Source organism: Amblyraja radiata, chromosome 13, assembly GCF_010909765.2.
Source record: "Amblyraja radiata isolate CabotCenter1 chromosome 13, sAmbRad1.1.pri, whole genome shotgun sequence".
Taxonomy (NCBI): Eukaryota; Metazoa; Chordata; class Chondrichthyes; order Rajiformes; family Rajidae; genus Amblyraja; species Amblyraja radiata.
In genome coordinates this window covers 24,720,427-24,733,593 of record NC_045968.1, presented here as the reverse complement: position 1 = coordinate 24,733,593, position 13,167 = coordinate 24,720,427, and the positions used below count along the sequence as shown (strand labels likewise).

At 43.0% G+C, this 13,167-nt stretch overlaps 1 protein-coding gene across 7 annotated transcripts in view; it reads left to right on the top strand.

Moving 5' to 3' along the window:
* Nucleotides 1–13,167, top strand: part of yeats2 (YEATS domain containing 2) — a 118,311-nt gene that overhangs the window by 2,369 nt on the left and 102,775 nt on the right. For all 7 annotated transcript variants that reach the window (XM_033031443.1, XM_033031446.1, XM_033031447.1 and 4 more), the window contains exons 2-6: nt 5,800–5,911; nt 7,781–7,878; nt 8,062–8,154; nt 11,242–11,496; nt 12,739–12,857. In XM_033031443.1, coding sequence (XP_032887334.1) covers nt 5,812–5,911; nt 7,781–7,878; nt 8,062–8,154; nt 11,242–11,496; nt 12,739–12,857 — 665 coding nt within the window. In that variant the 5' untranslated portion in view covers nt 5,800–5,811. The remainder of the gene's footprint in view (nt 1–5,799; nt 5,912–7,780; nt 7,879–8,061; nt 8,155–11,241; nt 11,497–12,738; nt 12,858–13,167) is intronic.

Below are 13,167 nucleotides of genomic sequence, written 5' to 3'. Positions count from 1 at the left end.
TTGGTGGAAAAGGATATTTAAAGGTGCAGAAGAAGGAAGGGCGTTGGTAGCGAGGGATGTCCTGCGTACGTGCATATTAGCATGAATATTTCAGGTCCCATCCAGTAAATATTCATTGATATTTTAGATATGCATTGCTATATTCTGACGTTGTTAATCTTTTCCTATTGAAGCACAGATTTGGCAAATATGTGAAATACTGATGATTTCATTATTGCAAGTGCAATTTGTTTTTTTATTAGTATTAATTGAGTGAGAAACTTCACCCAGAAAACTGACATTAATATCCATTAGTGCATTAAAATCGTGAATATGGACACATGCGTGGATCTCCATGAGCTGAGCATAGAAAACATAGAAAATAGGTGCAGGAGAAGGCCATTTGGCCCTTCAAGCCAGCACCGCAATCTATACGTTAATGAACATAACCTGAGCCTGAGCAATTAATGCCCAACTAATCTGACTCTATGAACATGATCTGCGTTTGTCTGGGTTCTTTTGGGGCCTTTGGAAAGATGACCGGTGTTTGTTGGTTTCTCTGGTGACTTTGACAATGCCCAAAGATTACTGTTGGAGCTGTGAACCTTGACTCCTTTTTATGAACTCGCCAATGATATAAAAACAGCAGGTAGTGCTATATGCTTCCTGCTAAGAATTTCTGATCTGCATGAAGGTGAAGGATCCCTCTTGTGACTTATTTGTTCTTTTACTGTCTAGAATCGGACTATAGTTTCCCAATTTCTGGCTGATTAGAAAATGAAAGAGAGTTTGTGAGTGTCTTGTGCCATGCATAGGTAATTGAGATGTTTATCTTTTTATAGACAGCTGAACATAACTTGGTGCCAACATGTCTGATATTATCTGATATTATAGACGTCCAAAGAAGTTTAATCATTGCACAATGGATAATTGGAGCTACTAGTCATAATGAATAATCACAAAATATTAATACAATGAAGCCTCTTCAAATGCCTTTGGGCTGCTTATTACTGCCTCCTTTGCATTGCAAATTCAAATTTTATGCATGATCTTATACATGCATTATTAGTAAAGTGAATATACAGAGCAAATAGTCTTGGGTCCAGCACTTTCAGCACCTAATTGTGGTACTATGTTGTGCAACCTATCTTGGTAGTGCGATGAACAAACATGTGAACACATGCATACACGTGTACACACGTTGCAGGTTTAAACCCTTGGAACACCCTGTGCTCGGAGACGAATGCACTGTTCAAGGATACCACATTGCTGACTTAAGGGCCTGTCCAACTTAGGCAAATTTTTCAGCGACTACCGGCGACTGTCACAGTCGTAGCAGGTTGTCAAAAAACTGGCGACTGGACCTCCCTACGACAATGTCTACAACAACCTACCTCCTAGTCGACGTCAAGCTACGGCAAGCTACCTACAACCAGCGACCCATTAGGCCGTCCACCTACGGCCACACCTACGACAAACTACGACCGCCAAGTTACGACAAGGTAAGATAATTCAGTCGGCGACAGGTACCGGCGACTGAATTGGGTACCGGCGACTGAATTGTCTTGTCTTCAGTTGTCACCGACAGGGTCATAGTTTGTCGTAACTTGTCGCGGTTGGACGTAGGTTGACTTCGGTTGTCGTAGGTCTTGTAGGTTGTCGTAGGTGTGGTCGTAGGTGGAGGTCCTAAGTTGCGATGATTGGGTCGCCGGTTGTCAGTAGCTTGCCGTAGCTTGACGTCGACTAGGTGATACGTTGTGGACATTGTCGTAGGGTGGTCGAGTCGCCGGTTTTTCGTCGATCTGCTACGACTCTGACAGTCACCGGTCGCCTAAAAAAAATCGCCTTAGTGGGACAGGCCCTTTAGAAATTTGTTCTCCAAGAACCATGGCATTTGGAGAGGGGTTGACTCCAGGTGTGACCAAAACCATGGGATCGTGGACCCTCCATTGATTGAACTCTTAATCACTCAAGGACTAGCATGAAGAGCTCAGAACAAAGGTGCCTTTGCTGAGGAAGATCAGGGGCTGCTTAATGGGCCTGTTCCACTTAGGTGATTTTTTAGGCAACTACAGGTGACTAGGCTGTCGCCGAGGTGTCGCCTGTATGGTTGTGAGTAATCTCAGTCGCCCAAAGGGTGGTAGTGTCTTTCTGGTCGCCGCTGGATTTTCAACATGTTGAAAATTTTTTAGCGACAGTGGGTTTGAGGCCAATGAGCATAGGTTGACTTTTCCTGATGTAGGTGCTGTCGTAGGTTGTCGCCAGGTTAACATACGTTGTCGCCAGGTTAACATACCTTTACGCCAGGTTAACGTAGGTTGTCGCCAGATTAACGTAGGTTGCCATCAGGTTGACGTAGGTTGTCGCCAGGTTAACGTAGGTTGTCGCCAGGTTAACGTAGGTTGTCGCCAGGTTGACGTAGGTTGTCGCCAGGTTGACGTAGGTTGTCGCCAGGTGACGTAGGTGTCGCCAGTGCTGACCGGGTTTTTGTTGTTGTTAAAATTATGATTCTAATATAGACACTTTAAAATTTTATGTATTAGATTTTTCGGCGACTCCTACGACTATGACAGTCGCCGACAGTCGCCTAAAAAATCGCCTAAGTGGGACAGGCCCATTATTCTTTGTTTTACTGCACATTGCCCATTCCGTCTCACCTGACGCTGCTATACAACCTCAGGGTTTCTCCATTTATTATGTTAAACTGAGTCTCAGCACAATTATGCTTCCCTGACCTTGAATACCTGTTTATAATGTGCCATCCCTTTTACACACCAAGAGAATTCACCTCTATATCTTGTCAGTAGTCTATTCACCTCCCTAACACTGTGCCGACTGAGTGAATGCTTAGGAAGGTCTGCATGTCCCCAACAACTCATCAACTTCTACAGATGCGCCATAGAAAGCATTTAATTGGGATGCATCACAGCATGGTTTGGGAACAGCTCTATCCAAGACCGCAGGAAATTGCAGACAATTATGGATGCCGCACAGATCATCACACAAACCAGCCTCCTTTCCATTGACTCCATTTACACTTCATGTTATGTCGGCAAGGTCACCAGCATATTCAAGGACGAGTTTCACCCCGATCACTCTCTCTTATCTCCTCTCCCAGCAGGCAAGAGGTACAGAAATGTGAAAACTTGTGCCTCCAGATTCAGGGGTGGTTTTTCCCCCAGCTGTTATCAGGCAACTGAATCATCCTATCAACAACTAGAGAATGGTCCTGAGCTACTATCTACCTCATTAGAGACACTTTGACTATTTTTAATTGGACTTTACTGGACTTTATCTTGCACTGAACATAATTCCCTTTATATATCTGTGCACTGTGGATGGCTCGATTGTACTTATGTAGTTTTTCCGCTGACTGGTTAGCACGCAACAAAAGCTTTTGACTACCTCAGTACACGTGACAATAAACTAAAATAAACTAAACTAAAGAATTGTGGTTGTTCATCTATTCTCTTGAAACAGCAAACTCTGATGTTCTGTTCATCATTGCTGGTGACCAATAATGCTAATTTCAGAATCGTGCTTTCAAATACCATCACCACATCACCACAGATGTAACTAGGAAAATGGACAAGGGAGAGCCAGTAGATGTAGTGTACCTGGACTTTCAGAAAGCATTTGATAAGGTCCCACATAGGAGATTAGTGGGTAAAATTAGGGCACATGGTATTGGGGGTAGAGTGCTGACATGGATAGAGAAGTGGTTGGCAGACAGGAAACAAAGAGTAGGATTAACGGGTCCCTTTCAGAATGGCAGGCAGTGACTAGTGGGTTACCGCAATATACATCAATGATTTACAATATACATCAATGATTTGGATGAAGGGATTCATAGTAACAATAGCAACTTTGCAGATGACACAAAGCTGGGTGGCAGTGTGAACTGTGAGGAGGATGCTAGGAGAATGCAGGGTGATTTGGACAGGTTGGGGGAGTGGGCAGATGCATGGCAGATGAAGTTTAATGCGGATAAATGTGAGGTTATCCACTTTGGTAGCAAAAACAGGAAGGCAGATTACTATCTAAATGGTGTCAAGTTGGGAAAAGGGGAAGTACAACGGGATCTGGGGGTCCTTGTACATCAGTCTATGAAAGTAAGCATGCAGGTACAGCAGGCAGTGAGGAAAGCGAATGGCATGTTGGCCTTTAAAACGAGGAATCGAATATAGGAGCAAAGAGGTCCTGCAGTTGTACAGAGCCCTAGTGAGACCACATCTGGAGTATTGTGTGCAGTTTTGGTTCCCTAATTTGAGGAAGGACGTTCTTGCTATTGAGAGAGTGAAAGGTAGGTTTACAAGGTTAATTCCCGGGATGGCGGGACTGTCATATGTTGAGAGAATGGAGCAGCTGGGCTTGTACACTCTGGAGTTTAGAAGGATGAGAGGCGATCTCATTGAAACATATAAGATTGTTAAGGGTCTCGACACGCTAGAAGCAGGAAACATGTTCCCGATGTTGGGGGAGTCCAGAACCAGGGGGCTACAGTTTAAGAATAAGGAGTAAGCCATTTAGAACGGAGATGAGGAAACACTTTTTCTCACAGAGAGTGGTGAGTCTGTGGAATTCTCTACCTCAGAGAGCGGTGGAGGCAGGTTCTCTGGATGCTTTCAAGAGAGAGCTAGATAGGGCTCTTAAAAATAGCGGAGTCAGCGGATATGGGGAGAAGGCGGGAACGGGGTACTGATTGGGGATGATCAGCCATGATCACATTGAATGGCGGTGCTGGCTCGAAGAGCCGAATGGCCTAGTCCTGCACCTATTGTCTGTTGTTCTGCCCCACACGGGGTGTTAACTGTCTTGACCACAGCTGCATCATCTTTAAGTATCTTATAACTTAATCCCTGGCCCTTATTTCTGCCAATCTGATCATCTGCTGGTGCTGTTCCTCTCTGCTTACTCGGAGAGATTGAAACACAAAGCACCAACTGAAAGAGAAATATAGCCTACCCTCAGTATTATGGACCACTTTATAACGGATTTTGGTTATAGCGGACGAAACCTGTTGTAAACGAGCTGTCCATTCATATCGAGTATATTGGGAAACATTCACATTTTATAAGGTTACAAACACTCCAGGATTGATAATAATTAAACAGTCTCATACAATGGAGATTTACTGTGTGTCCTGTGGTTTACCTCCACCAGCAGAATATCAGAAATTGGTCAGGGAGAATGGAGAGGTGCCACATACCCGGGACCAGTGAACGGGTCGGTACTCGCAGGGTGGAGGGGGGGGATGGATAAAGATGGGCTGAACAGATTCGCTCTCCATGCCTGATGGAACCATTGCCCAGCCTCAACACCCCGTTCACATTTGGAAGCAATTAATTTTTCGGGCTTGCTTCCAGTTTAATGAACTAGAGTTGGCTGATCGCCTTTTAACGTTAAAGTTGGTGGGCAGCCTCTCTCCGCTGAAGCAAGGAATGACAGAGAAACTATCACTAATCCGTTAATTCAGGGATATAGGTTTGAGGAGCCAGGAGATTTGCCATCTGTAGGGCAACACTGGTGCAACCGGTAGGGGCTGTTTGAGCGCTGTATATATAATCTAAGATAAATCTGAGAACACAACTTTATCGAATTGAGATTCTCTCCCGATTTTGCCATGATCATCTGTTTCGAGGACCTTCCAAAACCACCCCTTGGATTACTTAAGCGATAACTTGCGATAAACCAGTACTGCTCCTTAAGGCGACGAATGACTTTATTTCTCCTATGGTTAATCTTTAGCACTCGCATGTTTGACAATATACTGTGACTTAAATAATCTGAAAGAGTCACTTTAACCATTGCTTTCCTCAGCTTTCTCTGAAGATGTCAGGCATGAAAAGAAAAATTGAGGATAAAGATCCGGACTATGAGGATATCTCAGTCTGTCATCAGGATAAACGGTGTAAAGTCAGTGAACATTCAGGTGAGTGAAAGCCAACACTTTATTTCATTTCCTCAGAAGGGGACCATTCGTATTTTGTCATACTGAGCTATTTTGAAGATCAGATGGTGAAGCAAAAAGATTGGACATTATTGTTATTTAGTGGTTGATTTATCACTTGCCATTCAATGCAAACAAGAGATTGTTGCAATTAAGGTTCCACAAATGAGTTCCAACTTGGCTACTTTCCACTGCTCTAGAATGGAAATCCTAATTATATCTGGATTTCGACAGAGGCTAATTGTAATTGAACTTGGAGTGTGGAGAGTGTTAGTGGGAAGTCCCACAAAATTATGATGCAGTTAAATCATGTATTTCATCTAATTTCTTGACTTACAACTGAGCTTCTTCTTTTGTTTGTCCCATTAAAAATGCACTATAAACCGGTTTTGCAGGTCTGGACCTTTCAGACTGGTTGTACAGGGGAAAGGAAAGCTAGGTGAGACTGGAGGCAGGACAAAGCATTGCAGGTAATAGGTGAATACAGGGGAGGGGGGGGGGGGAAGGGTTGATAGGGGTTGATGGTTGGAACAAAGGCCAGAGATTAAAATAGAAGGTGTGAGACGTAAGGATTGATGAGTTGTAAATTGTGAAGCTAGAGGAAAGGATATGAGGGGGAGGGGAAACATAAGTGTGAGTCCAGGTAGGGTGGTCTGGTGGGGGTGTCATTGTTACCTAAAATTGGAGAATTCAATGTTCGTATCATTTGGTTCTAATCTACCCAAGCAGAATATGAGGTGCTGTTCCTCCAATTTGTGTGTGGCCTCACTCTGGCAATGGGGAAACAGCACAGTGCAGACCAACCCTTCAATTCAGTTCAAGCAGCACAGTGCAGACCAACCCTTCAATTCAGTTCAAGTAGCACAGTGCAGACCAACCCTTCAATTCAGTTCAAGCAGCATAGTGCAGACCAACCGTTCAATTCAGTTCAAGCAGCACAATGCAGACCAACCCTTCAATTCATTTCAAGCAGCACAGTGCAGACCAACACTTCAATTCAGTTCAAGCAGCACAGTGCAGACCAACCAGTCAATTCAGTTCAAGCATCACAGTGCAGACTCACAGTTCAGTTCACTCATGGCGTAGACTCACAGTTCTGGACACAACTCTCACTCACGGTCTTCCTGGGTGACTGACTCACTTCCGGCCTCTGAGGCTTTATTCTCCTGCCCTCCCGGAAGGGGCGTTACCTTCATCATGGTGACAGACAGGCGAGAAGACCAATCTGCTGACCTCACGATTTTTTAAACATTCATAACTTTTTTATTATTTCACCGATCGGAAAAAACCTTGGGGCGGTTGGAGGAGAGGAGGACGGTGAGTAAGATGGCGAAAAATCATAGCGATATAGGGTAGTGTATTTTCTAAAATTGATTTACAACGTAGACAGGAAGTGGTCAAGTTGAGACTTTTAGTAATAGTATAGATATAGATTGTCAATGCAGTTTTTATGGTTTTCAGCATGGAACTCTATTGCTATTTATTTATCAAATCCATTACATCCTTGGCCATTCTTTTTTGAGTGTATTCTGTGGAGAATTGATAATGCATGCCCAGTATTCCAAATAGTTTTTATAATAGATCACTTTTTTGAAACCTAATGAGACGTTAGTGCGATCTCTACGAGCTTCATATCTTGGACAATAATTCTGTGAACAGGAAAATCAGTAGTTAGCATTGAATGAGGAATTCCTGTGACTTCTTATTAAGTAGAATTTCAGAAACTCTCATCGAAGTTTAATGAAATACTGCCATCATGTTGGTAACTATGTGTGCCATATGCCAACTTCTTAATTTCTGTAATCAGGTCATTGTCGCACAACTAAATTATCCCTTCTACTTCCTATGTAGCACGTGAAGCCACTTTACAAAAAATTGAAGTTATCATCAAGGAACAGTTTGCTGTGGAAATGAGGAATAAAGAACACGAGATTGAGATTATAGATCAGGTAAAAGCTGTTTTTTTATGCTGAACTACTGCTGGAAACTGGAAACTTGAAGAAGTTTGGGCGCCTTTTTAGAAAGTCAGAAATTCTGTTTCTTCAAAGGTTTTGGGATTTGTTTCATTTGTCGACAAAACAATTGTTGAACTGGTACAATATAGTTGATTGAATATCTGCTTGTTTCTAAAGCGTCTGAATGAGGCCAGAAGGATGATGGATAAACTTCGTGCCTGCATCGTGGCCAATTACTATGCTTCAGCTGTGCAGCCCAAGGTAACTGAGGTAAGGAGGAGGAAATGGGTATTCTGCTTTATCACATTTTAATAACATAACTATTGCTGTATGCTAATTACTTCCCTTAACAGTTGCATGATATTGGCTGTCAGAGAAATATATAAAAATTACTGTCACCATCTGGGTGAAAAAAACCTTCAGGTCACCTCTAAATCTGTACTCACTACATGTTTTAGACACTTCTGCCTTGGGGGGAAAGTTTCTTTCAATCTACCCAATCTATGCTTCTCATGCATTTGTGCACTCCCATTCAGTTCCCCTTCAGTTCTAAGGAAAATGAGCCCGGCTTGTCCAGTCATCACTCAAACACTCCGTCTCAGGCAACATCCTGATGAATCTCTTCTGCACTCTTTCCAGTGCAATCAAATCTCTCTAATAGTATTAGCACAAGAACTGCGCACAATATTCCAGCTGTGGCCTAAATATTTTTTATCAGGGCTCCTTATTCTTATACTTTTATCCCCTGGCTAATGAGGGCAAGTGGCCATATGCTGCCATCACCACACTATCTGTGGATTCAAGTCTATAATTTGCTGTAAGTACAAGTGCAATAGGTCCTGGGATTATTTCCACTGGACTGTGGAAGGTTAGGAAAATGTAATGACAATTTTGAAATGACACCTTTCTGATAGGTTGAATAGAGAAGGTTGGGGTAAGTATTTCTTTATACAAAAGGTATGGAAAATGAACTTCTTTGCTAAATCTGATATCTGAAAATCTGCAATAAATCATTGTTTTAATTTGCTCCAACTGGCATTAATAATAATAATAATAAATTTTATTTGTGGGCGCCTTTCAAAAGTCTCAAGGACACCTTACAGAATTTAACAAGAGTAAAAAAACATAATTGGAGTAAAATAAATAATAAAGACATCACCAGTACACAAATTAAAGACAGAATTCGATCCAAAGACAAAAAAAATCAAAAACAAAATGTGAAGGGAGAGCAGCGGCAGCTAAACCGCGCCAGCGTACACTCTCCCTTCCGACAGCCATCTTGGACACAAACTAAAATAATCACTTACACACAAAAAATCATCCCCCCACAATGGTTACCACCGTGGGGAAAGGCACAATGTCCAGTCCCCATCCCCAGTTCTCCCAGAGTCAGGCCTATTGAGGCCTCCGCTATTGCCTCTACAGAGGCCCGATGTTCCTGGCCGTTCTCGCCGGGTGCTGTTGCCCCGGTGTCGGGAGAGTCCTCTCAGCGGCTGGGCCACCTGGAACGGCCGCTTCCTTACCGGAGACCGCGGCTTCCGAAGCCGACAAGGCCGCGCCGGTTTGGAGCTCCCAGGCTCCCGATGTTGAAGTCGGCGCCGCCCGCTCCGCTCCGCAGACCCGCAGGCCGGAGGTGTTGAACTCGGTCACAGCTCACCGGAGCTCCAGCGCGTCGATCCAGCGCGGCGACCCAGGCAAGGCATCGCCCGCTCCGCTCCGCAATAGCGCTCCAGCGCTGTGCCGCCACCGAAGCCGAGCTGCTGGGCGGTCCCCGCCAGGAAACGGCTCTCCACGCCCACTGGTAGGCCACGAGGACGGGTCGACGGGGCAGCCCGGAGAAAAAGCTGCCTCACCGACCAGGTAGGGACCTAGAAATATAGTTTCCCCCTTCCCCCCACATTAAAAAGTCTATTTCTCCCACAAACAAAACACAGGACTCACTAGAACTACAAAAAAAAGTGAATCAAACGGACGGCTGCAGATTAGCAGCCGTTCCCCAAGATGGCCACTTTCTGTGTTGTAAATTTCTATTTTAATTAGATTTTAAAAACCTGGCTTTGAGTTGCTGAGTGCCTTTTATTTTGCTTTTTCTTCCTCTTGACCCCTTCTGTTGTACTTTACAGTGGAATTTGGCAACATGCCTGGAGTTCTCTTGAAACGTTAAAAAAAATCTTCTTATGACTGATTGGTGTAAATAGTTTTGTTTTCAAAGTCAATTATATAGTGAAGTTTAATTTAAGATTGGTGGCATGGTCAATATTATGATTGAATCAAAGCCAATTTAAACTGTAAAGTGAAAACCCTTATTATGTTTTTTTATTAATTGTTGCACCAAGCTAACTTTCTGTTGATCTCTAAATTTAGTATGTAACTCCTTAAATATTCCCAACTTTAGAGATTAGGCAGCAAACTATGGTACAACATTGCAACGTGTTTCCACTTTTTAAAATGAAAGGGGAAATTGGTGTGTATCCTATGCTTTCTTCAATTTATGATGATTTACTTTAATTGTTAGACAATGCTAACCTCAGCAAATGACAACGAGTAAATGCAGAGAACTCCTTTAGAAGGGGTCCAAGGGCCTGTTCTTGTGCTGTACTGTTCTATATTCTATGCAAGGCATTAATTGTGCTTTGTAGTCTGGCTTAGTAATGTTTGAAGAAAAAATCTTCATTTCAGACGCACCTTGCCATTTTCAGTTTTAGGCTTTTGCTGATGCCTGATGATTTTAAAATCCAGTCTGGGCATCATCTAACCACTGCCCTGATTTACCTAACATTTTCTCTTCTTATTCAAGCTTGTAAAAGCTTTGACACTTTGGGCAACTTTAAATTTCATTACATAAAACTTTACTTTTGCAATATGCCAGCTGTTGAGGCACATTTGCATCATTATGATCATAGAGTTGCACAGCATCAAAAAAAAAGGTTGTTCGGCCTAACCAATCAATCTCATGCTGAATTTTCAATAACGGTTTTCTGATATTTCTTTATGAAGAAATGTACAATTGCTTTAAATTGTCTGAAGAAGGGTTTCGGCCCGAAACGTTGCCTATTTCCTTCGCTCCATAGATGCTGCTGCACCCGCTGAGTTTCTCCAGCATTTTTGTGTACCTTCGATTTTCCAGCATCTGCAGTTCTTTCTTAAATGCTTTAGGTTATGCATTTTGATCTTTTTGCACTAGCTCTTTTTTTTTTAGAGCATGTGATTTGGTGATGTGGCGTTATTTGGTTGTGACCTTTTGGGACAATCTAGTCCTGCTGTCACGGAGAGGTAGCTGCAGGATTTAGTGCTTTACTCTCTTCATGATATACTATAACCAGAGTGTACTGTTTGTTTTATTTTAATCATTTTTAGGGTCAAAGGCCATACGATTCCACTGTTTTCAACCACCCCGTCATCAAGAAATTTTTAGAATCTCCTTCAAGGTCATCCTCTCCAGCCAACCAACGCTCAGAAACGTCATCCACCAACCAGTCAGAAACGGATTCGGTCACTCACCAAGCTGACTCCTTTCTTGACAAGGAGAATGAGCAGGAACCGCACTCTGCAGTGAATGAGGATATCAATCCTGATGGGTCTGAAAAAAGAACAGGGAGGAACCGTGGGCAGGTATGATGACAAGAGCGAAACCCTCACAGTACAGAGATAGTACCTGTGTGGCACTAATGCATCATTTCGCAATCTAAGAAAGCAGTGTCGTTACGGGATGTGCTGAAGGCCCAGATAGTCTTGATCACACCACGAAACAGAAATCCCCACTCATAATGTGTGAGTGCTGCCATATGACTGCAGTCATTTGGTCTGCCCTCAGATACGCACACAAAAAAATGGTGACTTGAGTGATCATTTGGGATCATCAGTATCTTGAAGAGCTCACATGGACCACAAAACAAAAATAAGTCTAAATCCATTTGAAAAAATAGTGCATTTATATCAATTTCCCAAACAATGGACCAAAAATAATGGGCCAAAATAATAAGCTGAAAGTGTGCAGGGAGCAGCTCCCCTCCATTACAAGGGAATATAGAACAGTGACATTTCTCAAATTAACACAAGAGTATATGTATTGCAGGGTAATGTGGAACACTCTGCTGCCACACCCCACCATAGTTGAAATAATGTCAAGCCACACTGGTCAATGTCAACGTATAAAGTAAATATAATGGTTCGTACTCAATGTCCCGACACTGAAGTGGTGAAGTTCAGGATAGACTGCATGAATAAAGCACAAAAGTGGCTAAAACATTGGGGAGATGATCCAGCTTTCAGTTCCAATGTGGGTAAGAAATCTCTTGAGTTATTCTTAAGAAGTGCTGGAGTAACTCAGCGGGTCAGGTAGCATCTCTAGAGAATGGATGCGATGACGTTTTGGATTGGGACCCATCTTCAGACTGATTGTGGTGCTGGGAAAAAGCTGGAAGATTGAGGGGCCAGGTGGGTTTTGAAAGCCAGATGGTTGGACAAAAGCCAGAGCTGAAAACACAAAAGGTGTGAAATAAGGATAGAAGAAGTGCGAATATGGGAAGCCTGAGGAGGGAACATAGGTCGAAGGGGAAGGGAGAAATGGGTGTGTTAGGGTACCGGGAAGAAGGGGGTAAGATAATAAAAGGAGGTGCCTGCTTGTAGGTAGTTACCTAAAATTGGAGAATTCAGTGTTCATACCGTTAAATTGTCAGCCACCCATGCAGAATATGAGGTGATGTTCCTCTAGTTTACGTGTGACCTCACACTAGCAATGGAGAAGGCAGATTGAAGGAGAAGAGATGAAAATGATGGCAAGCACTTGAAAGCTGGAGGATAATATTGCATTGATCAAAATGCCCATCCCACTGTTTTCTTTTTCTTCCCTAGGTTACCCCTGGCATTCCAACCCCTCAGGAGATAGAACAGCGGTGTGCTTACCTCACAACTAGTGAAGACCCTTCCCGGCTTTACGTCAAAAAGACAATTGTTGTTGGCAACGTATCAAAGTGAGGGTTTGGTCTATCTTGGTGTGCATCTCAATCTGTAGTTCCATTGTGCTTTCCTTTTTCGTAGTCTCTTCCCCCACCTTAGGAAGACCAGCTTACCGAATGAAAAGATTTGATGTTCTCGAATCTTGTCGCAGTGAACAGAACATCACAATTTTTATTTTGCTTTGAGGTGGTCTACTGTAATTTCAGCAGGAAACTCAAAAGGGAAGGCAAAACCAGCAATTCCCCAGGATTTGGATGCATTTTGACAAAATACAGTGGATCAACAGGAGAATCCTTCAGTAGTTAAATTTCCCCAAGATTGCAT